General features: G+C 32.6%; 2 protein-coding genes across 2 annotated transcripts in view; one reads left to right on the top strand and one right to left on the bottom strand.

The window, feature by feature from the left end:
• LOC144835448 (uncharacterized) overlaps positions 1-2,399 on the top strand; it is a 257,525-nt gene extending 255,126 nt beyond the window's left edge. The window contains exon 22 of the mRNA XM_078690533.1: positions 49-2,399. Within this exon, the coding sequence (XP_078546659.1) occupies positions 49-548 (500 nt within the window). The 3' untranslated portion in view covers positions 549-2,399. The remainder of the gene's footprint in view (positions 1-48) is intronic.
• LOC144835447 (unconventional myosin-XIX-like) lies at positions 2,394-27,322 on the bottom strand. Its single transcript, XM_078690532.1, has 23 exons — positions 27,269-27,322; positions 25,038-25,142; positions 24,354-24,459; positions 23,662-23,801; positions 23,049-23,162; positions 22,660-22,718; positions 22,454-22,527; positions 21,576-21,645; positions 21,309-21,411; positions 19,138-19,335; positions 19,057-19,107; positions 12,991-13,081; positions 11,270-11,456; positions 10,594-10,783; positions 10,204-10,314; positions 9,438-9,614; positions 8,138-8,230; positions 7,825-7,881; positions 7,108-7,286; positions 5,727-5,916; positions 4,537-4,663; positions 4,184-4,326; positions 2,394-3,837 (listed from the first exon to the last, which is right to left on the bottom strand). The coding sequence occupies exons 1-23, from the start codon at positions 27,320-27,322 to the stop codon at positions 2,803-2,805; spliced, it is 3,654 nt and encodes a 1,217-aa protein (XP_078546658.1). The 3' UTR covers positions 2,394-2,802.
• Between the last annotated feature and the right edge of the window lie 67 nt (positions 27,323-27,389).

Below are 27,389 nucleotides of genomic sequence, written 5' to 3'. Positions count from 1 at the left end.
TAAATTTATTTCATAATATTGGAAACTTGCTTTTCTTCAACCATGTAGATTTCTCAGAAGATAATTTTAAACAGTTGATTGCAGACTTTTCACAATGGTTTGATGATCGTGGTCTCCTTAACAGACTACAAGTTCTATGCATAGAAATAGTAGATGACATTCAAGAGTTGAAAAGGGTTACCAGTACAATAAAACTGTTAGCTCTTTTAACTGCAAATGGACAATTGAGTCAAACAAATCTTTCTGTCCTGTATGATGCAATAAAAGTAACAGAACAATTTGGCTTTCAGTCGGTCATTAAAGAAAAGCTTCCTGCTTTCAAAAATATCAAGAAGCGTAAGGTAGCATCATTTTTACCACGCACAAGAGAGATCTTTAATCTTGGAAAAAGTCTTAGTGATTCAGAGATAAAAACTCTTGATGGACGATACAACTTCCCCGTCTTTAAGGAGTATACAGACAGCTGGAGTTTGATTTTGGACTTTGAAACCCGTGGGTTGCTGAATGAGGCCAAAATAGAAGAGGTTAAAGAGGTGTTAAAAAGATGAAATGGAGGAGACGTTTAAATTTCACCATTTCAACAAGAGGAAGTAATAAAAGCCTTGAGAGCAGTTGAGAGAATGGATATTGTAGACTTACTAGAAACAGTCTAAAGTGTAGACCGTAACTCAGTTCAACAAATAAACAATTTGTATTAACATAATAGGAGATACATAGTTAATAAAGGACAATAAAATGTTTTTAAAAGTTCAAGATATTTAAACTATGTTTTAATAGAGCAAAGTAATAGAACATAGGTCATGTACCTGATATGAGATGTCAGGTAAGTGAATGACAAAATATTTTTATATTTGTATTATTTTTGTATCTGGTGATAATTCTTAAAAGTATTGATAGTCCGGTGGCAGGAGGGGGAAATCACCACCCGAATGGGGATAAATTGCCATCCAACTTTTCTAGACCAGAATTTTCCGTAGATTACGAATGTGGAAGGTAATCGATCATGATAGGAAGCGTTTTTGAGATAAAAGGTGTCAAAGTAAAAAAAAAAAATCAAATCTGATTGCAAATGTGCTATGGCATTATTAAATGTCGTAAAATTATTACCGATAATATTTAGATAGATAATATTACAACAAGAGTACCTATAACACAAATTATATCTATATTTTTTTAATTTATACTAACAAATATCTTTTTTTAATATTATAATAATAATAATAATAATATATCAAAAAATTATTAAATAATATTTATCGCATAATATACAATCTACGATAATTTAATTAATTGATATAAAAAAATTTATTAAATAAATAACATCATTTGAATAAAAGAACAAATCACACATCTACACATAATCAAACATCGTATAAGCCTACTCTATCTCTAACAATTTTTTCAATCTTCTATCGACTAAAGCCGAAGTATAGTCGTTATCTCGGAACCGTTCTATGGTTACCACCGGGAAGGCTTACTTCATCAAAGCTTCTATGAATGGATGTACTGGTTGGGAGCAGAAAAACTAGTAGACCATACCCAGTACCGTTTTGATTACGATCAATCGGGGAAATTACCTCACGACTAAATTCACAAATGCATGATATAAATTACAAATTTACAGGCATATTTCTATTCCTCATAATTGATAAATTACAAAGATTATTGGTACTATAATGCTTCAATAATATAAACAATTGGGATTATAAACCACATGTTTTAAAATAAGATAATTCAACTGTACCAAAAACATGATCAGCTGCTGTCTAGTGTGTGTGTGACTGATCAACAGGCTTCTGAAAACCTAAACAGAATTGTCCTTTTCCTCCATTTATCACTAAAATGAAATATATTTTTACTGGCCATACGGATGCCTCTAATCAGTCAGTCACATCCAATATTAGCGTGACATGGCTTGACTCATGTTTTCTAAGAAAAATAAATTATATTATGATGAACTGTGCAATAAGTAATTGACTGTTGACTTTCTGTAACTGGGTCTTTTGTATATATATTGTCCATGTCTATGAGTCTTTTGTCCTTTGGTGGCTATGGTTATGGCTAGTGTTAGTGGCTTACCTAAAATTTCACATGAGAAATATGTGTAAACCCACTGTATATTATTTCATTGGTATAGCTTTTTTTAAATCTTTTTTATTATTGACCTGACAAAAATTGTAAACTTATCTTTACAAGACTTGCACAATGTAAAGTACAATGTTGTGGTGTACGCATTAATCACTGCTGATGATTGAAACTTAAAAAATTTACATTTATTGGTAGAGTTGCTTCATAAATACATATTTCATATTCTATTTTAATAAATGATATACAATATTATTAACTTTTTTGTATTCTATTTTTGTTTATTTTCTTTTAAATCTGAACGCGACCAATAGGGTAAAAAAGAATTTTATAGAAAAACAACACAACATTGAAATCTGAAAATCCTAAATGCATGGGACATAAAAATCACAAATCATATTCCTGAGAATTAGTTTTATTTACTAAAAGTATATTGTTAGTTTTACATGATTTGTTTATAATAAAATTGAATATTAGGATAATTTCATATTCATAAAGTTTACTCATGCATGAAAGCAAAATCAAAGATGAAAGAGCTCCATAAAGACTCTGAATTGTTATTGTTTGTATACGATGGTACAAATATATAAACAATTGAAAATTCTATTACTGTAATCTGAAACAGCAAAATTACATGACTCTTTCTTTCTGTGTCATCCATCTTCATTTGTCTTTGAACCATACAGTAGACCATTTTGCAGCGTTTGAGACTAAAGGTTATAGCCTAACTGGACCATGATACAGCAAACCAAGTAACACAATACCAAAAGCTATATCAACTGCAGGACTTGTTGCAACTTGCACAAACTTGTTAATGATGGTAGTAGTTCCTTGATTTACAGGCTCCTCTTCAACAAGTCTACCATTCTGGTGCTCACTAGCTATTGGTTTATGTGTACCACATTGTTCATCTGAGCTCTTCTTTTGAGATATTTCATCCCCATCTTTCTTTAGTTCAATGTTGACTATTGTATTTCCCTCACTTCTACCACCACTATTACAGTTCAGGTTACCATTTTCATGAACTTGTGTTCTAGAATTGTTATTTAGATTTTCTCGTTCTTCAATTTTATTGATCTTTTTATCAGTATCATACACATCTCTCTTGTTTTGATCATCAAATTCTTTGCTATCTTTACTGGTAAACTTATCTCTCTTGTCTTCAACTTCTTTGCTATCTTTACTGTTAAACTTATCTCTCTTGTCTTCAACTTCTTTGCTATCTTTACTGGTAAACTTATCTCTCTTGTCTTCAACTTCTTTGCTATCTTTACTGTTAAACTTATCTCTCTTGTCTTCAACTTCTTTGCTATCTTTACTGGTAAACTTATCTCTCTTGTCTTCAACTTCTTTGCTATCTTTACTGTTAAACTTATCTCTCTTGTCTTCAACTTCTTTGCTATCTTTACTGTTAAACTTATCCCTCTTGTCTTCAACTTCTTTGCTATCTTTACTGGTAAACTTATCTCTCTTGTCTTCAACTTCTTTACTGGTAAACTTATCTCTCTTGTCTTCAACTTCTTTACTGGTAAACTTATCTCTCTTGTCTTCAACTTCTTTGCCATCTTTACTGGTAAACTTATCTCTCTTGTCTTCAACTTCTTTGCTAACATTGCTTGAACTAATCAGTGACAGGTTACTGCCATGAGGTTCATTATCCAGTGATACTGCTGACAGTATACCTTCTGTTAATATGCTATTGTTTTGTTGTGATTGTTCAACACTGCAATCTTGTACATCAGAATCAGCAAACTGGTAAAATAAATTCATATTAAATTGTATCAAGTAAAGAAAGTATTAGATTGGTATACAAATAATGATTTGAAAATATTTCATGAGTTAAAAATTAACTGATTGCCTATTTAATAAGGTGGAACCGAGAACAGGTAATCTCTCAGTAAATAAAATATACCCTATTCAACATTATTAGTTTTATAACGTAGTACATGATGATGATGATGATGATGTGTTAATTTAACATCATTGAATTAAGTACATGTAAATGAGGATGTGTTAGTGATGAAGGAACATACTTCACATTGTAAAGTTTGTTGGTGCAGCGAAGATTGAAAATTGAGGGTTTTAAGTAAAGGCCTACCTCGTCTGAATTCAATTCATTTAATTGTTCATCTAACTTGCGTTGGTGTAAACGAATTGAATATCCAATCATAGCATACTGTATGACACGTGCTGCCTCATGTCGTCTCTTTACATCTTCTCTCACCTTCCAGCCTCTAAAACCTACAACATATCAATTCTAATTAGTGACTCAGCATCATAGCATACTGTATGACACGTGCTGCCTCATGTTGTCTCTTTACATCTTCTCTCTCATCTTCCAGCCTCTAAAACCTACAACATATCAATTCTAATTAGTGACAATTAGTGGCTTGGTTTGGTAACAGCATGATGCCTGCAAGATATTTGTCAAAACACTATTACAATCAATACCTGCTTGAATGATGACCACAGCTGCCTCTTGTTTACTTTTGGTTGCCAGGATCTTCCTCCACCATATCTGTATTACACCAGCACTTAAATTGAATTCCTTCAATCTTGCAACTTCAAGTTTATCCAACTAAATGAAAAATAACGGTATATAATAAATATACAATGATGCAGATTCTTACTTACTTTTTTACACTGACAAGCTAAAAACTAAAAGCTAAAAGTATTATAATTTGGTGCTACAACTTTTTCATAATGTTATAAGATTGGAATTTTACTGATTTTCAATGACTTACACACATTTAACTGGGTAATAATTTTTAATAAAATGGTATTTTTTAAATTGTGTCAAATAAATTGTTCTTTTCTTTTTTATATTTGTATACTTTTTTTAAAAAGAAAAATGCCTCAATTTTACATAATTATTTAGTCAATTTTCAATTTCCTATCTTATACTACAAAAATATTCCTGTAGCACTACTTTTAAAAATAAAGGTTTATTTTACGACACTCATTCAGCTCTACTGCAAAGGTTTATATTATACAGATATTGCCTGCTTAGAGGTGAAATATAAAAATTGACATCCCCGAGGGAATGATATTTTTCTCGAGGAATTATATTACATCTGTTATATTAAATATGTAGCAAAGTGTAAGTAGACTTGGCTGGGTCGGCTAGCCTTAAAGATGTATTGTCCCCCAAAGTCATGAGAAATATAGATTTTTAAAATTGGACTTTGAATAGGCCATTTTGCAGTTTTAATGAAGTTGTTCACTTCCATAAGAAAAAAAATGGGGGAAAAAAATTATTTCACCTATAAAAAGACAAAATAAACAGTTAAATTACCCAAAAACTCATTGTCTTCCAGACAATTTGCTTTTTGCTTTAAATTACATTTTTCTCAGGTAAATAAAATTTTTTCAGACCCAATTTTTTGTGAGAGTGAATAACTATTATGTGACATTAAAATAACATATTCAACAAAAAAATTAAAAAAAAACATTTTTTTAGGGGGACAATATATCTTTAAGACTGCCTAGTTCACCTTACCTTGGCGAAAAATGACCGTATAAAGTCAAATAATTGCTAATGATTCCTTTGCCATAAAATATTCACTTAAACTAATTAAAATTTAATTTATTCTACTGCAAATATAAAATAATTAAATTATTATTAAACTACTTTTAAGTACCTGTCCCTCTCTTAGGAATATCTTTGTTTTTCCAAACAAAAAGCTTTTCATTTTATTTTCTTTGTCTGCTTCAGCTACAACCAGATTCGTAATAACAGCACATTTACTTTTTGTATCCAAATCTTTTACATCTTCTGAGTTTGACCTTATTAATAATTCATACCTCTTAAGAAAATCACTGTACAACATTCTATAAGAAAATTGTCGTTATCGTTGAGAATCAAGTATAACAAACAACACACTGGCAAGTGTAGGTGTTCAACATGTACAGTATGCACAGGGATATATATAGTATATATTATAAACATCACAGGCATAGAATAAATTCTATATCGCCCGGTGATATACTGAAATTTAATTAATTAATTTGAAACTATGAAGATGAGGAAATCTGTGAGAATGAGAAAGTCGCCTCCACCAAGATTCAAACCCGGAACCTTCTGCTTGATATGCAGATATCCTAACCATTAGACCACTGGGTAATACAAATTACAACAAATAAGAAGGTTGTAACATGTTTAGTGCAACCTATAAAACAATACAACACAACCATTTTAGTTTTTGCTTAATTATTCAATATCGAAAACAAATAGCTTTAAGCTGACCTGGTAGGGAAGAAGCCCGTAGGACTAATCTGAATTGTTTCAAGTGAACTTAACTAACAAGGGTATCAACCAGTCATAGATGGGTGCATTGTTAGTACTGTATAAAAAGAACACAAAACAATAGCTGTAAGCTGACCTGGTAGGGAAGCCTGTTGCACTAATCTGAATTGTTTCAAGTGAACTTAACTAACAAGGGTATCAACCAGTCATAGATGGGTGCATTGTTAGTATAAAAAGAACACAAAACAATAGCTGTAAGCTGACCTTGTAGGGAAGCCTGTTGCACTGATCTCAATTGTTTCAAGTGAACTTAACTAAGGGTATCAACCAGTCATAGATGGGTGCATTGTTAGTATAAAAAGAACACAAAACAAAAGCTGTAAGCTGACCTGGTAGGGAAGAAGCCTGTTGCACTGATCTCAATTGTTTCAAGTGAACTTAACTAACAAGGGTATCAACCAGTCATAGATGGGCGCATTGTTAGTATAAAACAAACACAAAACAATAGCTGTAAGCTGACCTGGTAGGGAAGCCTGTTGCACTGATCTCAATTGTTTCAAGTGAACTTAACTAACAAGGGTATCAACCAGTCATAGATGGGTGCACTGTTAGTATAAAAAGAACACAAAACAATAGCTGTAAGCTGACCTGGTAGGGAAGCCTGTTGCACTGATCTCAATTGTTTCAAGTGAACTTAACTAACAAGGGTATCAACCAGTCATAGATGGGTGCACTGTTAGTATAAAAAGAACACACAACAATAGCTGTAAGCTGACCTGGTAGGGAAGCCTGTTGCACTAATCTGAATTGTTTCAAGAACACCGCAAGCACGTAGTTGATTTATAACATGAACGTTATCAAAGCTGTCTGGTTGACACTCAAGACTTGGTTTGATACAGCGGATGTAGTGAGGTGTTGTTTCATGTAAAGTAGCCATAAGACTGTCCAATGAATTCTAAGATATAAGATACAATTGTTAGATTGTTACCCCGAAGATTACATGTAAAAACTAAATGGTATCAACCAAAATAAGTATAAGTAAATACAAAATGGATTGAGGAAATATGTCTGATAATCAAAAAATAAAATATCTTGCATATATTATAAGTTACATTTTCAACAGAAGTAAAAAAAAAATTGGGAAGCAATAATTTGAGTGATCTTGCAGACGTTTATTTGATTTATTTCAGCATCATAAAAAACAATTTACAGATAAATTACAATTAATATAATATACAAGAAACAAAATATCAAAACATCAACAATATACAAAAACAGGGATGCTGAGGAAAACCCATAAAAGTCCTTGTTTCCCTGTTTCTCCTTTTTCAAGAAAAAAAAATGGTCAAGAAAGCAAAAACAACAACAAAGCAAAAAACCTATCTAACTCCTAAAGCAAGAGCTTGGTCTTGAAGGTATTTTTTTAATTGATGTTCCATACTAAATTCATCAAGAGTCTAAATTAAGTTTTGTATGAGTTTAGGATTCTGTACCTTAAATTTTGATACCACTGTAAAAGTAGTCTTTTTGCCTTTTGTTTTACTTGGACTCTGAAAAAAAAAATCATAAAATTAACCTATTTTAGGTTAAACAGAACTATTGACATAACTGACAAGATGGCATTATAAATATCACACATTTATTCGGCATTATTCTTTGTTTAAAAGTTTCATGATGTAACATTGATGAAGACAGAACTTAAAAAGCAATGGTATAGTGTTAGTCACTACATTGTTAGTTTGATGATAGTATGGTGTTAGTATAGTGTTACTATGGTGTTTAAAAACAAATGACAAGATCAATCACCTGTAAACTGGTAACATTAGCATCAACTAGTTGTTGCACAAACTTCTTGCTGCTCATTCTAAGCAAATCTACAAGTTCTGCTGGAATACCATCCTAAAAACATGAAATAATAGACAATAGATTAATTAGTAAATGAACATTCACCTGTGTACACTGCACATTAAATCTAATGAGCAAATATAATGTAATAGCAATATAAGGTTTCCATTTGAAGTAAATATTAAAAATTATTATTATTAAAAAATAGCTATGATAATTGGGTAGGAGGGCAAGATGGTAAATTGATTGTTCTTAACTTGATGCAATTGTAATAATGGAGAGGATGTGTGGTTAAATAGGTTGAAACAATCTTGTCATTTTCTAAATAGAATTATGTTAGTGAACCAATTGTTATTTTGATATAAAACCAGAGAGATGTAATAAGCCAAAGGCTAGAACACGTACTCCAGACTGAAAAGTGATTCCAACAGGAGGGGGAACCAACAAGATGGCGGCCGTAAATGTGGTCAAAAACATTATTTAATATAAAAAATAATAATCTAATATAATACATTAAGACCACATAAATTACAACACATATTCTTGTCAAAGCACAGGAAATATTTACAAAATTAAATACATTGTTAATCGCAATGGAATGAATAATTTCTTGGTAATCTAGCATTTTTTGTATACGAGGATCATATAGAATGCGTTCACGGTTATACGCTTAACACGCTGCGTTGCGTATCGTTCTCACGCAGATAGGCTCAACACAGGCATATAGCACTGCGTACTGCGTAGGGCATATCTGATTGGTCGATTGAAAGCCGCTATTTTGTTGGTTCCCTCTCCATGGAGAATCACCTTTTGAACTGCGATATCTTTGTATAAAACAAATATAAACTGTTTGACTGCTGACCATTGTTTTTTATTAATGACAGGCTAACCTTTAATTTGTTCCTATACACTATGTTGTATTCTAAAGTTGATAATTAAATTGTCTGGTCCTTCCTCCTTGATCTCACTACAAGTTTTGAATAAATGAGCTAAAATAGTTTAGCAAAAGCAAAAGCTTTTCCAACTTAAATGGTGTATCCTCTTCTTACATAGGTGATAGAGCATTACCTATAACTACAAACAGCCATTGATACATTTTCCTGTGGTATTTATTTTCAGTTATAAGATTATGAGAAATGAGTTTAAACGAAGCAGATGCACTATTCCATAATTGTAATGCTTTGAGAAACTATTTATGACCTTCTAACCCCCTTTTATGTGAATATACTGTAAAACTGGCTTTCAGTTTTAAGTATATTACCTTATTCTTTTCAATTAGACCATCCACTTGGTACGTAACTTTCTCTGCATAGTGATGCACAACAAAAGCTGGTGATGTCACTGACATGTGTGAACGAGATATGTTTGCACTGCTGATGGTGTCATGAAGAAACTCACAAAATGAACTTGGATCTGAATGTCTGTTTAACTTGCATTGCTATAAACAAGATAAACTTGCAATTAGTTCATAGAAAGTAAATGATATAATAACATGATTGTGATCTTAGATGGACAGTCTCCACTAAGCACAACAACTTGTAGTTTGCAACTGGTTGTGGTGCTACTGTACTTTTACACCTAACTTGAAATCACTGGGCATAAGGTCACTCACCATCACTGATGTGCAGCAGGTGAATATTTTTAAATTGGGGTTAAGCTTGAGATGCAAAAGTACATCAGCACCAGGTTTTCTAGTGTAAACTAGGCTCAAAAGTCCATTGTTTATCTTCTTACAAACTACAGTTTATTTTTATGGAAAGACAAACTATGGTTTGTAAGACAAACTATGCCTGTCTGGTAAAAACCACTGTTTCTCAAAATGTCAAATTCAAAATAGGAAGGAGTTATTATTATACGACGTACCGTACTACGATTGAGAAAGGCGAATTCTCAATACATCTTTTTCTACAGCAGCTTATCTTTCAATAAAAAGACAAACTACAGAATACAGGTCTTTTCCAACCATAATTGGCGAAAAACTATGACAAATTATTTTTTGTATTTTGCTGTGGAATAGCAACACTTACTTGATTCATAAGTGCAAATATACTGATGTTGCCTTCAATAATATCAAGACATGTTTTATTGTCAGTAAAGTCTTCAAATTTCCATGGAATTCCCTCAGATTGACAGTCATCCTAGAATAATACAAACATGGCTGTTTAATCAGCAGTATAATTATGTTTATAAATTATCACTGTTAGATAAAAAAAGTGAATGATAATTCTCATAAACTTTAATTATTATTGTTATCTTAATTATTTTATATTGTATTATAATTATACTAGTATTTTGATATTATTTTTTACAAGATTCGTTTGATATAAAAGAACTTGATATTATCACTCTAATAAAACACTGTTGCACCAACTGTATATTAGCATACTCTATATATAGAAATAAGTTTGTTGGAATACCTGTTCTGCTTTGAGGAAGTTGTGCACAAAATGTTGCTGAAGCTTCTCATTTGCATAATTTATGCATAATTGCTCCAAACTGTTAAATGAAAAACTTTCAAATCCGTAGACATCCAGTAGACCAATGTAAGACTGCCAACTCCTGGCCATGGTACAGCCATTGATGAATCCAACGAGCCAATCAAAAACTCTGAAACGTTAAACCATAATTTAGTCACAGTCTTCAAACTAGTTTTTTTTTGGTAAAACCAAAGTGTTGAAAACGTTTGCATGTAAACATTTTCTCCTGTTACATACGAACTACATGACAAAGAAAGAAATTAGGCAGAAAGAAAGAAGTCAGGCCATGACAGAAAGAGAGATTAGGCAGAATAAAAATGAAATTAAATTGACTATGTATTAGAGTTTGCATGTAATGTATGTTTATTTTATTTTTGTGAATGTTTAAAGGTGTATGTATGATTTGCTGTGGGCAATTCACCTTGGTGCAGCCCAGCATGCATATGGGGAAGCAAATAAAAGTTATTGGATATGTACAACATCTTCTGTTGGTTTGTTTTGAATGTATAACATGTCAGTAAAAAGGCAAATACTGTACAACAAGATCATTTTAAAAGAGTAAGTAGGTTCCTTTCACTACAAAACAAATATTATACTTATAATGTTTGTAAAATACCTGGCATAGAGTAACTTTGCAAGGCAATCTCTCCTTTTGTGACATTCATCTTTTAAGCAAGGTTTCATAAAGACACTCTTTCTACGCTTGTGAGATGCAGTGATTTGTCGGAATGCTAGACATCTAGTTAAGGCATCAACATCAAGACCAAGTAACTGTGCAGCAGCATTAACAGAGGTGTCAACTCCTGATGAAGCAACATCAATAGTACAACAATATGATATATTGAATAATTAGTAAATTATAAAATCTTTCTTTGGCTGAAATATTTTATCAACATTTTTTGAAGATGGAGAAGAATATTAATAAGAATATTTAAGATTTTAAAATGACATAATTATTAATGATATTTTTTTATATATTTTTTGGCCAACCTATCAGAATATTAAGCTATTCCTTATGTCTGTTTTTAGTTATTTCTCATATATTATATTATGGTAGAAATAAAAACAAATTAAAAAATACTAAAAAGATATATATACTGTTGATAGAATATTTTGAATCATAAATAAACGCCAATTTATTATAAATATAATCTATTAAAACTTAAAGGTACTTTAAGCAAACTATAAATACTGTATGCAATCTTAAAGGTCGCAACTACTTTAAGCTAAACTATAAATACTGTATGCAATCTTAAAGGTCGCAACTACTTTAAGCTAAACTATAAATACTGTATGCAATCTTAAAGGTCGCAACTACTTTAAGCTAAACTATAAATACTGTATGCAATCTTAAAGGTCGCAACTACTTTAAGCTAAACTATAAATACTGTATGCAATCTTAAAGGTCGCAACTACTTTAAGCTAAACTATAAATACTGTATGCAATCTTAAAGGTCGCAACTACTTTAAGCTAAACTATAAATACTGTATGCAATCTTAAAGGTCGCAACTACTTTAAGCTAAACTATAAATACTGTATGCAATCTTAAAGGTCGCAACTACTTTAAGCTAAACTATAAATACTGTATGCAATCTTAAAGGTCACAACTACTTTAAGCTAAACTATAAATACTGTATGCAATCTTAAAGGTTGCAACTACTTTAAGCTAAACTATAAATACTGTATGCAATCTTAAAGGTCGCAACTACTTTAAGCTAAACTATAAATACTGTATGCAATCTTAAAGGTCGCAACTACTTTAAGCTAAACTATAAATACTGTATGCAATCTTAAAGGTCGCAACTACTTTAAGCTAAACTATAAATACTGTATGCAATCTTAAAGGTCGCAACTACTTTAAGCTAAACTATAAATACTGTATGCAATCTTAAAGGTCGCAACTACTTTAAGCTAAACTATAAATACTGTATGCAATCTTAAAGGTCGCAACTACTTTAAGCTAAACTATAAATACTTTATGCAATCTTAAAGGTCGCAACTACTTTAAGCTAAACTATAAATTTTGTATGCAATCTTAAAGGTCGCAACTACTTTAAGCTAAACTATAAATACTGTATGCAAACTTAAAGGTCGCAACTACTTTAAGCTAAACTATAAATACTGTATGAAATCTTAAAGGTCGCAACTACTTTAAGCTAAACTATAAATACTGTATGCAATCTTAAAGGTCGCAACTACTTTAAGCTAAACTATAAATACTGTATGCAATCTTAAAGGTCGCAACTACTTTAAGCTAAACTATAAATACTTTATGCAATCTTTTTATTGGTATAATACAGAAAATAATTAAACAGCATAACCTTTATATCATTTACCTTGTTTTTCAGAATCAATTTCACATGGTCCAGTAACATCATCATCACTAATAAACTCTACATTTCCAAGATGAAGTATACAACTTAGAACCTACAAATAAACACATTTTAAATTCAATTCAATAATTCAAAAAATAGAATTATAACATTACTATTAGATTTATGTATAAAAAACACCAAAGTCTATTAAAACACTTATTTATATACTACCATTTGGTGTAATTTCACTCTTCCCTGGTTTTACAATGTTTATTCAGTAACCAGTTCTAATTATGTAAAAGTTTCTTACCTTAAATAATTCTTGTTGCTGTGACCTGCTAAGTCCAACATTAGACATTGCTTATTAACTAATTAAGTAAAAGTTTCTTACTTTAAATAATTCTTGTTGCTGTGACCTGCTAATTAAAACAGAAATAATCCTAAAAAGCTATGGAAATACCTTAAGGACATTGGCTATAGTACTAAGAGGAAAGAATGTAAAAATTATTTTTTAGATATTGATAGTAACGCATGTTTTGATAATTGTACTATATCTAATTTTTTTAATGACTATTTTACAAATATTGCATCTGACCTTGTATCCAAACTGCCTATGTGCAATAATTATATTTTTGATACTAATTCTGAGCATTTTAAATCTTTTTATAATTCTAGAAATGTACTGCCGAATAAGTTTATACTGTCCGAAGTTAATGAAGAGACCATATTTCATGAACTAAACAAACTAAACGCTAATAAAGGACCAGGACTCGATAATCTTCCAGATTCTTAAAAGATGGCGCAATTATCCTTATAGTCCGGTGGCAGGAGGGGGGAATCACCACCCGAAAGGGGACAAATTGCCATCCAACTTTTCTAGACTAGAATTTTTCGTAGATTACGAATATGGAAGGTAATCGATCAGGATAGGAAGCGTTTTCGAGATATAAGGGGTCAAAGTTCAAAATTGACCAATTACAACAATGTATTATGTATATGTATTATAACAAATTTATTGAAGCACAATTTGGTCTTTTATTACATTTTTATGATTATTAGTGTCTATTCAATCACCTTATGAAAAAAAAATCCTTTGTGATTAAGGGTCAAATGTCAATATTGACCAATCATAGAACGTACCTATAAACCCAAAGAAAAACTAATATTTAATAAAAATTGGATGTTTTCTCATCCTGTTAATCAATCATACGCAATGTAAAAGAGCGGTCATCACCATCATTTCATCAGTTGACATAAGGTCAATTTCATCAGTTGACATAAGGTCAAAGGTCAACATTTTAATACGCGTATTAATTAACAAATAAATGCAAAGTTGTCCAAACTATGATATTGATGGTTTTACAAGTAATCAAATTATTTGATTAGTAAAGTTATGTTATTTCATTATAATTTTGACTAATATAATTATAATACTGTATTTAATCAATCCTGACTTCGATCAGGATAGGAAGCGAATAGGAAGAGATAAGGGGTCAAAGTTCAAAATTGACCAATTATAACAATGTATTATATATATACATATGTATTATAACCAATTTATTAAAGTTCAATTTGGTCTTTTAATACATTTGTATGGTTATAGGTATTGTATGGTGTTATTCAGTCACCTTTGAAACAAATACTTTGCAATTAAAGGTCAAATGTCAATATTGACCAATCACACAATTTGCATTTAACCAAATAAAAACTAACATTTAAGACAAAATGTTATGTTTTATCATTCCGTTAAGACATCTATCAATCATACACAATCAAAAAAGCACATTTATCATTACACAAGTTGACATGGGTTAAAGGTCAACATTTGAACAAATGATATACTAAATAATGCAAAGTTATTCAAACTATGAGATCGATGTTCATAAATGTAATCACGTTATTTGATCAGTGAAGTGAAGTTATGGTATTTTTATATTTTTTCTAGTGCGCATTATTTTTAATGTATTAATTTAATACTGTAAAATAAATAATAAAATTAATATGATGACGATTAAAATGTTATGATGTTAAAATGTTGCGCTGACCTTCAATAATTTGCCACTATACAGTTGCATTTATTAGGGCTACAATATTCGTTTTTGGAAAATAAACTACTATTCATCAGAACCAGAGAATACCAATTCGTACAGGATAGGGCATAGGCAGATCCAGGTGGCCAAACTCAATCCACAACTCACTACACAGACAGACCACAATTTTTATATAGCCACAGATAGTTTGGCCCATACAGGAAAGAGTTCCTGTATACAAAGGATTCTAAAATAACCCATATGGATTTGCCCGAATAAACCCTCTAAGGACCCTTTTGGGATCTCTATGTGGTGTGCTACATAAGGACCTGTATTAGAAATTAATATGGGGTAAATAGTTCATAGATGAACTATGGAATAAAACTAAATGTACACCCTCAATCTTTAAATAACATTTATGGATTTGCCCAAATGAACCCAAGGGCCGATCCTTCATGGACCTTTCGGGGTTCTCTATGTGGGACTACAAGAGACCCTATATTAGAAATAATGTATGTGGGGTGAATATGTGGGTTCATAGAGATAAAAAGAGATATAAAGATAAATATCCATGTGCACCCTTGATCATCCATAAGAAAAATGTATGGATTTGCCCAAATTAACCCAAGGGCCGGTCCTCCATGGACATTAAGCCCCATAATGGAAATATAATGGGTGACACTGTGGGTTTATATAGACAGGCAGAACCATGGAATAAAGCTGCCTGTGCACTCTCGATCCTTAAGGAACAACACTTATGGATTTTCCCAAATTAACCCAAGGGCCGGTCCTCCATGGATGGACATTAAGCCCCATAATGGAAATATAATGGGTGACACTGTGGGTTTATATAGACAGGCACATGGAATAAAGCTGCCTGTGCACTCTCGATCCTTAAGGAACACTTATGGATTTGCCCAAATTAACCCCCAATGGCCGGTCCTCCATGGATGGACATTAAGCCCCATAATGGACATATAAGGGGTGACACTGTGGGTTCATAATAGACAGGCGGGGCCCATGGAATAAAGCTGCCTTGCACTCTCGATCCTTAAGGAACACTTATGGATTTGCCCAAATTAACCCAAGGGCCGGTCATCCATGGACATTAAGCCTCATAATGGAAATATAAGGGGTGACAATGTGGGTTTATATAGACAGGCACATGGAATAAAGCTGCCTGTGCACTCTCGATCCTTAAGGAACCGATTTGGATTTTTTCTAAAATGAAACAACAGCAGGTCATCTATTTAGACCCTTCTGTGGTTCTCTACTGTATATTTCAGTTCTACATTTGGCCCCTGTATCGGATCAATGCATTTGGCTACATAAATTACTGTGTTAGAAATATATCGGGTAACTAAAACTGTAGGTTCCAATATTAAGCCATGGGAAAAGCCTGTCTGTGCACCCTCAATCCTTTTAAAAGGAACCCATATGGATTTGTCAAAATGAACCAAGGGTAACTTCTGAATTCTCTATGAGCCGTACATTCCGTTTATTGGAGATACATGGATACCTGATTGAAATTGCTCAAATATTTCTGAAAGACATTGTACTGTATAGTAATAGTATTATTCCCCTTCCACACCTCTTTGAATTAAATCCGCCCTGATAGGCTCTTATGTACAGGATTTCAAAGCAATAATCACACTTGTATTTTTCAAACAGTATAATCTATTAGATTGAATAAAAATATCTATTATAAACAATTTGCCGTTAGAAATCTCTATGCCATGTCGTTATTTAGATGAGAAAAACAGGTCAAAGGTTAAAATTACAGAACAATAGGTGTTTCAGTCACTTTTTGAAAAAAATGTTGCATTATGGCAAGTATAAACATATATATTGTGAACAATTTGACACCAAAATTGGCTCCTTACGACAAATATTTATTAATTTATGTTTTTATAACCTTATTCAATTATGTCAAAGGTTAATAACCACACTTCCGGTCATTTTCAAGCAATATCATCTGTTATACTGAATATAAATGTATATCTTGGGAACAATTTGCTCCTATTTTTAATTCTCTCCGACCTGCCGTTACTTAGATATAGCAAAAAGAGGTCAAAGGTCAAAAATGCTAACAATGGAGTTTCCGGTCAATTTTTCAAAGAAAGTTCTGTTAGAGCTAATATAAACATATACATTGTGAACAATTTGACACCAAAATTATCTCACTACGTCCAGAATTTCCAGAGATATAGCATGTTTTTATATTGGTCAATTTTGAACTTTGACCCCTTATATCTCGAAAACGCTTCCTATCCTGATCGATTACTTTCCATATTCGTAATCTACGGAAAATTCTGGTCTAGAAAAGTTGGATGGCAATTTGTCCCCTTTCGGGTGGTGATATCCCCCCTCCTGCCACCGGACTATTAAGAAGCCTGTAACCTATATTGTAAACCAATCTATAAGTAAAAAGTAGTTCCAAATGATATGAAAATGGCGAAGGTTTTGCCTCTTCATAAGAAAGGTTCGAAAGATGTGAGAAACTACAGACCCATTAGTATTTTAAGTAGTATGTCTAAACTCTTAGAAAGAGTGGTTTATGATCAACTCGAAAAGTATTTGTTTGAAAATAAGTTACTTTATGAATTTCAAAGTGGTTTCAGAAGAACCTTCTCTACCGACTCAATCCTCATTCACTTAAACGATTTTATTAGAACACAGATTTCAAAAGGCAATTATGTTGGCATGGTCATGCTTGACCTGCAAAAAGCCTTCGACAAAGTCGACCATTCTATTCTGTGTAAAAAATTAGAAGCTATGGGGGTTGGGTCGGTAGAGTGGTTCCGGTCTTATTTATCTAATAGAAGACAGATTGTTTGTATCGATGGAACTTTTTCAGAACCCAAACTTTGTACACATGGAGTTCCACAAGGTAGCATATTAGGTCCGCTTCTGTTTATATGTTACATTAATGATATGTCAATATGCATTGAGAATGACTGTAATTTGTTATTATACGCTGATGATAGCGCAATGTTGGTGGCCCATCATGACCCAGTATATATTGCTAATAAACTAGGGCATAATATGGAAGTATGCAATAACTGGTTGGTCGAAAATAAATTATCCATGCACCCACAAAAAACGGAGTGCATCATTTTTGGATCCAAAAAGAAATTAAAGAATATCGAACAATTCGAAGTCCTCTATAATGAACATACCATCCATAGTTGCAATTCCATTAAATACCTTGGTTTACAAATAGATAATTGTGTGTCTAATGAAGAATATGTTAACAATATAATTAAAAAAGCAAATTCCAGATTAAAGTTCATGTACAGACAAGCTAGCTGTTTGGACATGCAAAGTCGCAAGCTGTTATGCACGGCGTTAATTCAAAGTATTCTTGATTATGCTGTCTCGTCCTGGTGTTGTGGTATCAGTACTGTCCTGAAAAATAAGCTTCAAGTAACACAAAACAAAATTGTGAGATTTATTCTCGATCTCGCCCCTAGGGCACATGTTGGTCAGGCCGAACTTTCCGTTACTGGATACCTGAAAATAAGTGATAGAGTTAAGTATATTAGACTAATCCACGCTTTCAAAATATACCACGATATTGACGCTCCTTATCTTAATGAACATTTTACAAAGATTTCTGAACGGCACACTCATAGTACAAGGAAATCCAATGTAAACTTTGTAATTCCAAATATTAAAGGCCAAGCCTCTAAAACATTTTATTATAATGCTATTAAAGACTGGAATGATCTACCTTCCGATATCAAGAGTATACAAAAATTAATTGAATATAAACGTGCGTTAAAGGTTCACTTTGGTATTGTGCATTAACCATGCTGATGATGATTGTTTTTTGTATATGGATGTTTCTGTTTATTGTATTAATATGCATTTATAATGTACACATTATCATCTAACTTGCTTGTTTAAAGGACCCCATTGGAATTAAGCTGTTTCAGCTTTATGGGTCATCCTGGTATTTTTGTTGTACTGAGTACCGAATAAAACAAACAAACAAACAAATAAGTCCAACATTAGACATTGCTTACTATTAACTAATTAAGTAAAAGTTTCTTACTTTAAATAATTCTTGTTGCTGTGACCTGCTAAGTCCAACATTAGACATTGCTTACTAACTAATTAAGTAAAAGTTTCTTACTTTAAATAATTCTTGTTGTTGTGACCTGCTAAGTCCAACATTAGACATTGCTTGCTTTGTTACTATAAAATCTTGTTTATCCTTTTGATTACATGCATCTTCTGAATGGTTTAGTGGCACGTAGTTTAAGTTGTCTGAACTCAATACATTTCCTAGTAACCAGTTCCTCATTTCCCTTTCATTTGCGCCAAACAGCATCTATGATAATTTGAAAGAAGAAATGTTAATGATATTATTAAAAAGACTAATAATCAGAATAATATAAACTAATAATATATTTCATGCTTTGATAAAATTAGTAGAGTGAGTGCTTTCTTGCCCTATATTACACAATATTACAAAGTGACAAATTTGTTTCAAGATGTTTAATATCAGTACCAGAAAGATCCTTTTCACATCTGCCTACATTGATCTCCAGACTTATTACATGTTTTCATATTTACTCATGAACCTTGTGAAATCACGGGAGAAGTATTGTCATTGTATAGTTGATGGTGCTATCATTAGTACAACCTCAAGTTTGTGAAAAAAAACCGTCACGCTTCGATACTTTCAAACAGGTCAGTTAAATACCAGGACAAAGCACAAATGCGCAGAACAAACAAAAAAACAGGCCCCTGTGAATATCAGTAGAATTTGGACAACCTGATTACAACCAAAGGGTATAATAGAACAGGCCCCTGTGAATATCAGTAGAATTTGGACAACCTGATTACAACCAAAGGGTATAATAGAACAGGCCCCTGTGAATATCAGTAGAATTTGGACAACCTGATTACAACCAAAGGGTATAATAGAACAGGCCCCTGTGAATATCAGTAGAATTTGGACAACCTGATTACAACCAAAGGGTATAATAGAACAGGCCCCTGTGAATATCAGTAGAATTTGGACAACCTGATTACAACCAAAGGGTATAATAGAACAGGCCCCTGTGAATATCAGTAGAATTTTAACAACCTGATTACAACCAAAGGGTATAATAGAACAGGCCCCTGTGAATATCAGTAGAATTTTAACAACCTGATTACAACCAAAGGGTATAATAGAACAGGCCCCTGTGAATATCAGTAGAATTTGGACAACCTGATTACAACCAAAGGGTATAATAGAACAGGCCACTGTGAATATCAGTAGAATTTGGACAACCTGATTACAACCAAAGGGTATAATAGAACAGGCCCCTGTGAATATCAGTAGAATTTGGACAACCTGATTACAACCAAAGGGTATAATAGAACAGGCCCCTGTGAATATCAGTAGAATTTGGACAACCTGATTACAACCAAAGGGTATAATAGAACAGGCCCCTGTGAATATCAGTAGAATATTAACAACCTGATTACAACCAAAGGGTATAATAGAACAGGCCCCTGTGAATATCAGTAGAATGTTAACAACCTGATTACAACCAAAGGGTATAATAGAACAGGCCCCTGTGAATATCAGTAGAATTTGGAAAACCTGATTACAACCAAAGGGTATAATAGAACAGGCCCCTGTGAATATCAGTAGAATGTTAACAACCTGATTACAACCAAAAGGTATAATAGAACAGGCCCCTGTGAATATCAGTAGAATTTTAACAACCTGATTACAACCAAAGGGTATAATAGAACAGGCCCCTGTGAATATCAGTAGAATTTTAACAACCTGATTACAACCAAAGGGTATAATAGAACAGGCCCCTGTCAATATCAGTAGAATTTTAACAACCTGATTACAACCAAAGGGTATAATAGAACAGGCCCCTGTGAATATCAGTAGAATTTTAACAACCTGATTACAACCAAAGGGTATAATAGAACAGGCCCCTGTGAATATCAGTAGAATTTGGACAACCTGATTACAACCAAAGGCTATAATAGAACAGGCCCCTGTGAATATCAGTAGAATTTGGACAACCTGATTACAACCAAAGGGTATAATAGAACAGGCCCCTGTGAATATCAGTAGAATTTTAACAACCTGATTACAACCAAAGGGTATAATTGCTGACATATGTTTGCTATTAGCCTACTCACTTTAGAAACATGGCAACAGAAATAAATTGCAGGGTTTTCTCTAACCTGCAGAAAATATGCAAATGTATCACAGTTTCCAGCAGCTAAGTTAAACAGTTGGTTATCCGGTTTAAAGGTACACAAAAATGAAACATAACTAATACTAACTTGGTAAAAGATGTGAAAATTCCTGGAACCATCACATTGATAAACAACTCTAGTTTTCTCAAGAAGATATGTCTGAATAGAAGCACCAACAACATGATTTCCACTGAAAACAAAATTGGAAAGTTAAAATAAGAATTCCTATTGTGTGTAATTTCATTCTTCCCTGCTATGACACACAAAATGGCATATGTAGAAACTCAAAATGCATGGCCTGTATACAGTATGTTGGTTGAACGTTGACAAATAAAAATAATGTATGAAACTTACAGACTGAATTGTAGCTGAATGTACTTTCCAAAGCGGCTACTATTGTGATTCCTGGATGTGCTAGCATTGCCTAAGAAAATGAAATAATAGTTGTCTAACAGAGATGGAGTTGTAGGGAGGTGTAGGGTACTGGGTGGCAAAAGATTAATATTACTGTATATATATATACTGGTACAGGCCATCAAATATTGCCATCAATTGCAATTAATTCTACTAGTCTTAATGATACCAAATCTGCCAAAAATTAAATTTGAGCATAAAATCTCACCAAATTCATATTTAGAACATACTGTAAGTTCCCCACTGCTGATCAACGGTTTTAGCCTATATATTAGGAGTGTAAAGAATTTTGGCACCATGACTGAAGGTTAAAGATTATGCTAGAATTACAAAATGTAAAATCAGTACACAAACTGCTTTAAATTATCATTTTAAATTTCATTTTACATAAAGCGTTAATCAATTTTAGGTTAGGGGTAGCTTTATTTATTTAGTTTTAAATCAGTATGATACTTGTTGACTTTTATATTTCAGTTTTCTCAGGGAAGAGTTAAATTACAATTTAATTTAACTCTTCCCTGGTTTTCTTGTAATTTTAATGGTACACTATCATTATGCTCATTTTTATTTGGTTCTCATCTCTTTATCGACTGTTCTTATTCTATTTTTTTCTTTATCTGTTGATGATAATGATGATGAATATAGAAAATTTGATATATTGATATGATTTAAAAATGCTGATTTTGTATATTTAACAAAAATAAAGGTCCAACTTCTAGCAATCTTTCTTAGGACCATAACAGTACATAGATGTTTTTACATTTGAGAATGACATGTGTATCTTACTGTACTTTATTAAAGATAAACATAATAATTACCAAATGCTTCAAGAATAGGATTTGAGTCTAATATTCTATGTTCAATGCAATCTGCTGGTGATGGTGTAAAACCACTATGAACAAAAAATTAAAAAAGTTATAACAAAAAAGTAACAACAGAGACAAATCTATGATTATGATGAAATAAAAACTCATGAGTCAATGTTTTCTAATGATATTAAATTAAATGTGTTTATTTTTCATACCTAGGGTTACATACTGCCACTGTTGACAGATATTTTAGTAAACATCTTGCATTCCATGTCTGTAATAAAACAATAAGTAATTTGTAATCACAACAAATAACAGAGAACAACAAACGTTTTTGTATGCTCAAAAAAAATATTGACTAAACTGCCTTTGTGAAAAATGGGTTGCCAACATTCCCTCTTTGCACGTCTGGCAAGCATTTAGTGACATTCAATAAATGCTGATGTCTAAGATTTTGTAACAGTGTCAAACAAATGATAGCACTCTTTATTACTTGTCCATGTCCTCTGTATTATCAAAATAAACAAGAAATGGTTTTAAAGGTAAAAAATTGACTTTGATTACATTGGTGAAAAGAAACGTAAAACTGAAATTGTTGAATTACCTTTCCAGAACCACTTTCACCGCTGACAATTATTGACTGATTAATCTTGTCTAGTCTTCTAGTAAGATTACTCAAAGCTGTTTCTGCAACTCCAAATACATGTGGTTGGTGTGCCTGATAAAAAATATAAAATAAAGATGTATATTCCCCAAAAAACATGAAAATGAGGATTAATAAAATCAAGCTATTTTGCTGTTTTAATAAAGTTATTCATTTTAAAGAAATAAAAAACAAACAAATATAGTGGTTTACTTTAAAAAAAGACAAAATTAATGGTTAAATTTAACCAAAATCCCATTTTCCGACAGAAAACGTGACTGTTAAAAAAGTACAGTTTTTCAGGTAAATAATGTTTTTTTTCCAATTTTTGGTCAAAAAGTGAATAACTACAGTATTATGTGACATAAAATGGCATATTCAGCAAAACAATTATCTTTTCAGGGAAGCTCAGCATATATCTCTAAGTTCTCACTTCTAAGTGCAACTGAGGACATATTAATATTTTTGCCCAATATTATTTGAAGATTAAAGTGAAGTCAAGATTTTAATAGTGATGTCACCAACATATCAATTTTCCTGAAAATCAATAGTATACTAGCAAATCGTTGTTTACCTTTTGATTACTATGGTAACGATGAATCATATGAACATCAAAATGTCCAGTTTCTTTGAAAGGATTCAAAGTAACAAGTGTGTTGCCAGTCTGAGTGTGGTATCTACCAGCTAAGTACCGCTCACGTAAACAGTTCAGCACTATGAACAGAAAACATTAGGTTAAGTAACAAGTGTGTTGCCAGTCAGAGTGTGGTATCTACCAGCTAAGTACCGCTCACGTAAACAGTTCAGCACTATGAACAGAAAACATTAGGTTAAGTAACAAGTGTGTTGCCAGTCTGAGTGTGGTATCTACCAGCCTGAGTGTGGTATCTACCAGCTAACTACCGCTCACGTAAACAGTTCAGCACTATGAACAGAAAACATTAGGTTAAGTAACAAACGTGTGTTGCCAGTATTTTGTCTAATTTTCTTCAAATTGACCGCTGTTCTACTCTAAAAATGTATTAATACTGTAATTATAACATTTTATTTTAAAGTGGTCTTTAATTGCAGGGAAATTTGAAGGAAATTGTTCAGTTGGATTCATCCAAATTGTGGTCTCTGATCTCTAATTATGAGGGAGGCAGCAGCTAATGGTAAAAGATTTTAAATTAGATTGAGCTTTTAATTAAAGGGGTCTTTAATCGGAGGAAGACCTGTATATTATTAACAACCATTGAAACATGTGTCTACTATTAATTCACTTACCAGCAGGTTCTGAGAGAGGATTAAGCAAAACAAGATCATCTGTATTGATCCAATCTGTTTGAGTACACAGCACTGGATAGCCAGCATGACCACGTATCACAACCTCCTAGACAATGAAGTTACAAGCAATATTTAAAATATATTATATAGAATACTTAGTAGCAAGGTTGGGTTGTTGACATAGATGGTATGCTTCCTTCCCCTTCTTACCTCACAATTATATTTTGTGTCTATAATCTTGCCATCACTAAAACATGAATTAACACACGCTGGAACCCAAACCTCTTACCTAGCCATTAGATTTAGTGACTATAATCTTTCTATCACTAAAGCATGAATTAACACATGCTGGACCCCAAACCTCTTACCTGGCCATTAGATTTAGTGACTATAATCTTGCCATCACTAAAGCATGAATTAACACATGCTGGAACCCAAACCTCTTACCTAGCCATTAGATTTAGTGACTATAATCTTGTCATCACTAAAACATGAATTAACACACGCTGGAACCCAAACCTCTTACCTAGCCATTAGATTTAGTGACTATAATCTTGTCATCACTAAAACATGAATTAACACACGCTGGAACCCAAACCTCTTACCTAGCCATTAGATTTAGTGACTATAATCTTGTCATCACTAAAACATGAATTAACACATGCTGGACCCCAAACCTCTTACCTGGCCATTAGATTTATTGACTACAATCTTGCCATCACTAAAACATGAATTAACACACGCTGGAACCCAAACCTCTTTTTCATCATGTATCCACACCATTAACCCCTGAAATTACAGTGACAGAAATGTAGACAAACATTTAAAACAAATGTTTAAAATACACATGTATGAAATTGCACAATACTATCTGCAAACAGTAATTGTTGTAAAGTCTTACAGCTTTCAGAATAAATTATTTTCTGTAGCGCTCAGTACATGTCTTTCTGAAGAATTCATTTGGAGCTTTGAGGCCTAATTAATATGTATTGAAAAGAGGATGTGCTTCATTTTGAAGGATCTAATAGTAATTATTCTGTATATATAATTCTTTATGTTAAACCATTCATGAATACATACGTGTGACGTTTCAACTTGTTTTTAAGAAGAAGTCTGGCAATGACTATTTGTAACCTTAGTCTGTGATTTTCCAAAGTTCTTTGCCTTTTTAGGGGGCGCTAATCTACAACTAGCAAAGCTACAGTACTCCTAGCAACCACTAATATCTAGTCAGTTGCCAGATGAAGACTTATTGAAAACAAGTTGAAACGTTGCACATGTACGTAATATTTTTAAACAATCTACTGACTTAAAGAACAGCTTACACAGATGGAATTAGTAAATTAACCAGCCAATGTGTGGGCAACCATTTCATTCATGTTTTTAATACCCTAATGAATAACTGTGCCAAGTGTCAGAATGTTCACTTCAGGTCTACTAAAGTAGGCCTACTATGCATGACAGAGAGAATATCAACAGCATCTTCCTTTACATTTTTGAAACGACATGCTGGTTTCTGTTTAACTTGGGGTGGAATGCATCTAGGCCTAGATTTAGTAATAATCTGAAAAAAAAATAGCGAAATGGTAAATTTGTACAAACAAATTTTTATAAACATATAACCACCTGTGACCTAGCCTAGCTAGGACCCGGAAAATTTAAATGGTTATTTGGCCCTACTACTATTATAGCCTGGACAGGCCTGCCTACTAAGTACTAGGCCCAGGCTAGGCTTGCAGAAAAGTGTAGTCGGTCTGATTTGATTTGAATTTATTAGGAAAATCATCATAAAAAATACATACAAAAGAAAGTGATAACATAAATTACTGACATTACAAATAATACATAAAAGATTTTGCAGGATAGCCCAAAAAGCTTAGGCCTAAAGCGTTGTGAAGTTGGTTACTTATTCCTTATTCGACATTCCGGGTATTTTTTTCCCCCACTGTTAGTTATAGTAATCTGAAGTATTAATTAACATTATTATAACAATTAAATATGTTATAATAATTTAAAATGTTTGCTTTCATGCTACACTTAAATGGATAACACTCATTCTTCTATCCATATTATATCTTGTCAATACGTTATGGTACTGTAGATTCATTCCTCAATCAACACATCAGTTTATAATAGGCCTACCCTAAAACATGTACTCTAGTATATTCACTTGTATTGTAGGCATAGAAAGAACGTCTCTTTGGTAATAAATACTCTATTACTAATTATAAACTATTTTAACTATTAATTTCTGATATTTTTTCCAGAAATAACATTTTTACAATGATTTTCAAGAGCACATATTCACAAACTTTTTGCAACCACCTGTAAAATAAATTGAAAACAAACATTTATACAATATTAGGCCTAAATTAACATTCATCCCTTATACCAAACAAATATTGACCAGAACCAATTACAACCACAAAAGCGTATCAGTATAACGCTCCATACCGAATACCCGATTTTATCGGAACCAAAATAAAACGTTATCGATTTTACCATATATCAAACATAAAACTACCACATTGGGCCCTGCGCTAATACGATCGGGCCCAGCAAATGAGACGATAGAGACCAAAATGGTTCCTAAACACATGATGAGACGATCGGGCCAACGCATGAGATGATTGGGGTCGGGCCGAACGCTAAAAAGACGATCGGGCAGCAAATAAAAAAATTTTACTGTGATAACCGGCCTAGACTTAGGTTAGGCCTAATAATACCCTACCCAGGCCTACCTACCTAGTAAGTCTAATAGGCTAGGCCTACTACTAGCCTAGGCCTACTAGCTAGGGGCAAGCCTAGGCCTAGGCCTAGATTTATTGCACCTGACCTGCATTATCCTACATTGCCTGTACCTAGCCTAGGCTAGCTAGGCGCCGCCTAGTAATTGCATTAATTTAGTAACTTACTTTTTTGCCTACTGGAATGTAATTATTGCTTTTTTCCATCAAAATAGTTGTCATTTTGATAGGCGCGCCTCCTCTCACTTCCCCAAAACCAACAGTTTCTTCTTTTTTTTTCAAAAACACC

Source organism: Antedon bifida, chromosome 2 (genome assembly GCF_963402885.1).
Source record: "Antedon bifida chromosome 2, ecAntBifi1.1, whole genome shotgun sequence".
Taxonomy (NCBI): domain Eukaryota; kingdom Metazoa; phylum Echinodermata; class Crinoidea; order Comatulida; family Antedonidae; genus Antedon; species Antedon bifida.
This window is presented reverse-complemented; position numbering and strand designations above follow the sequence as displayed.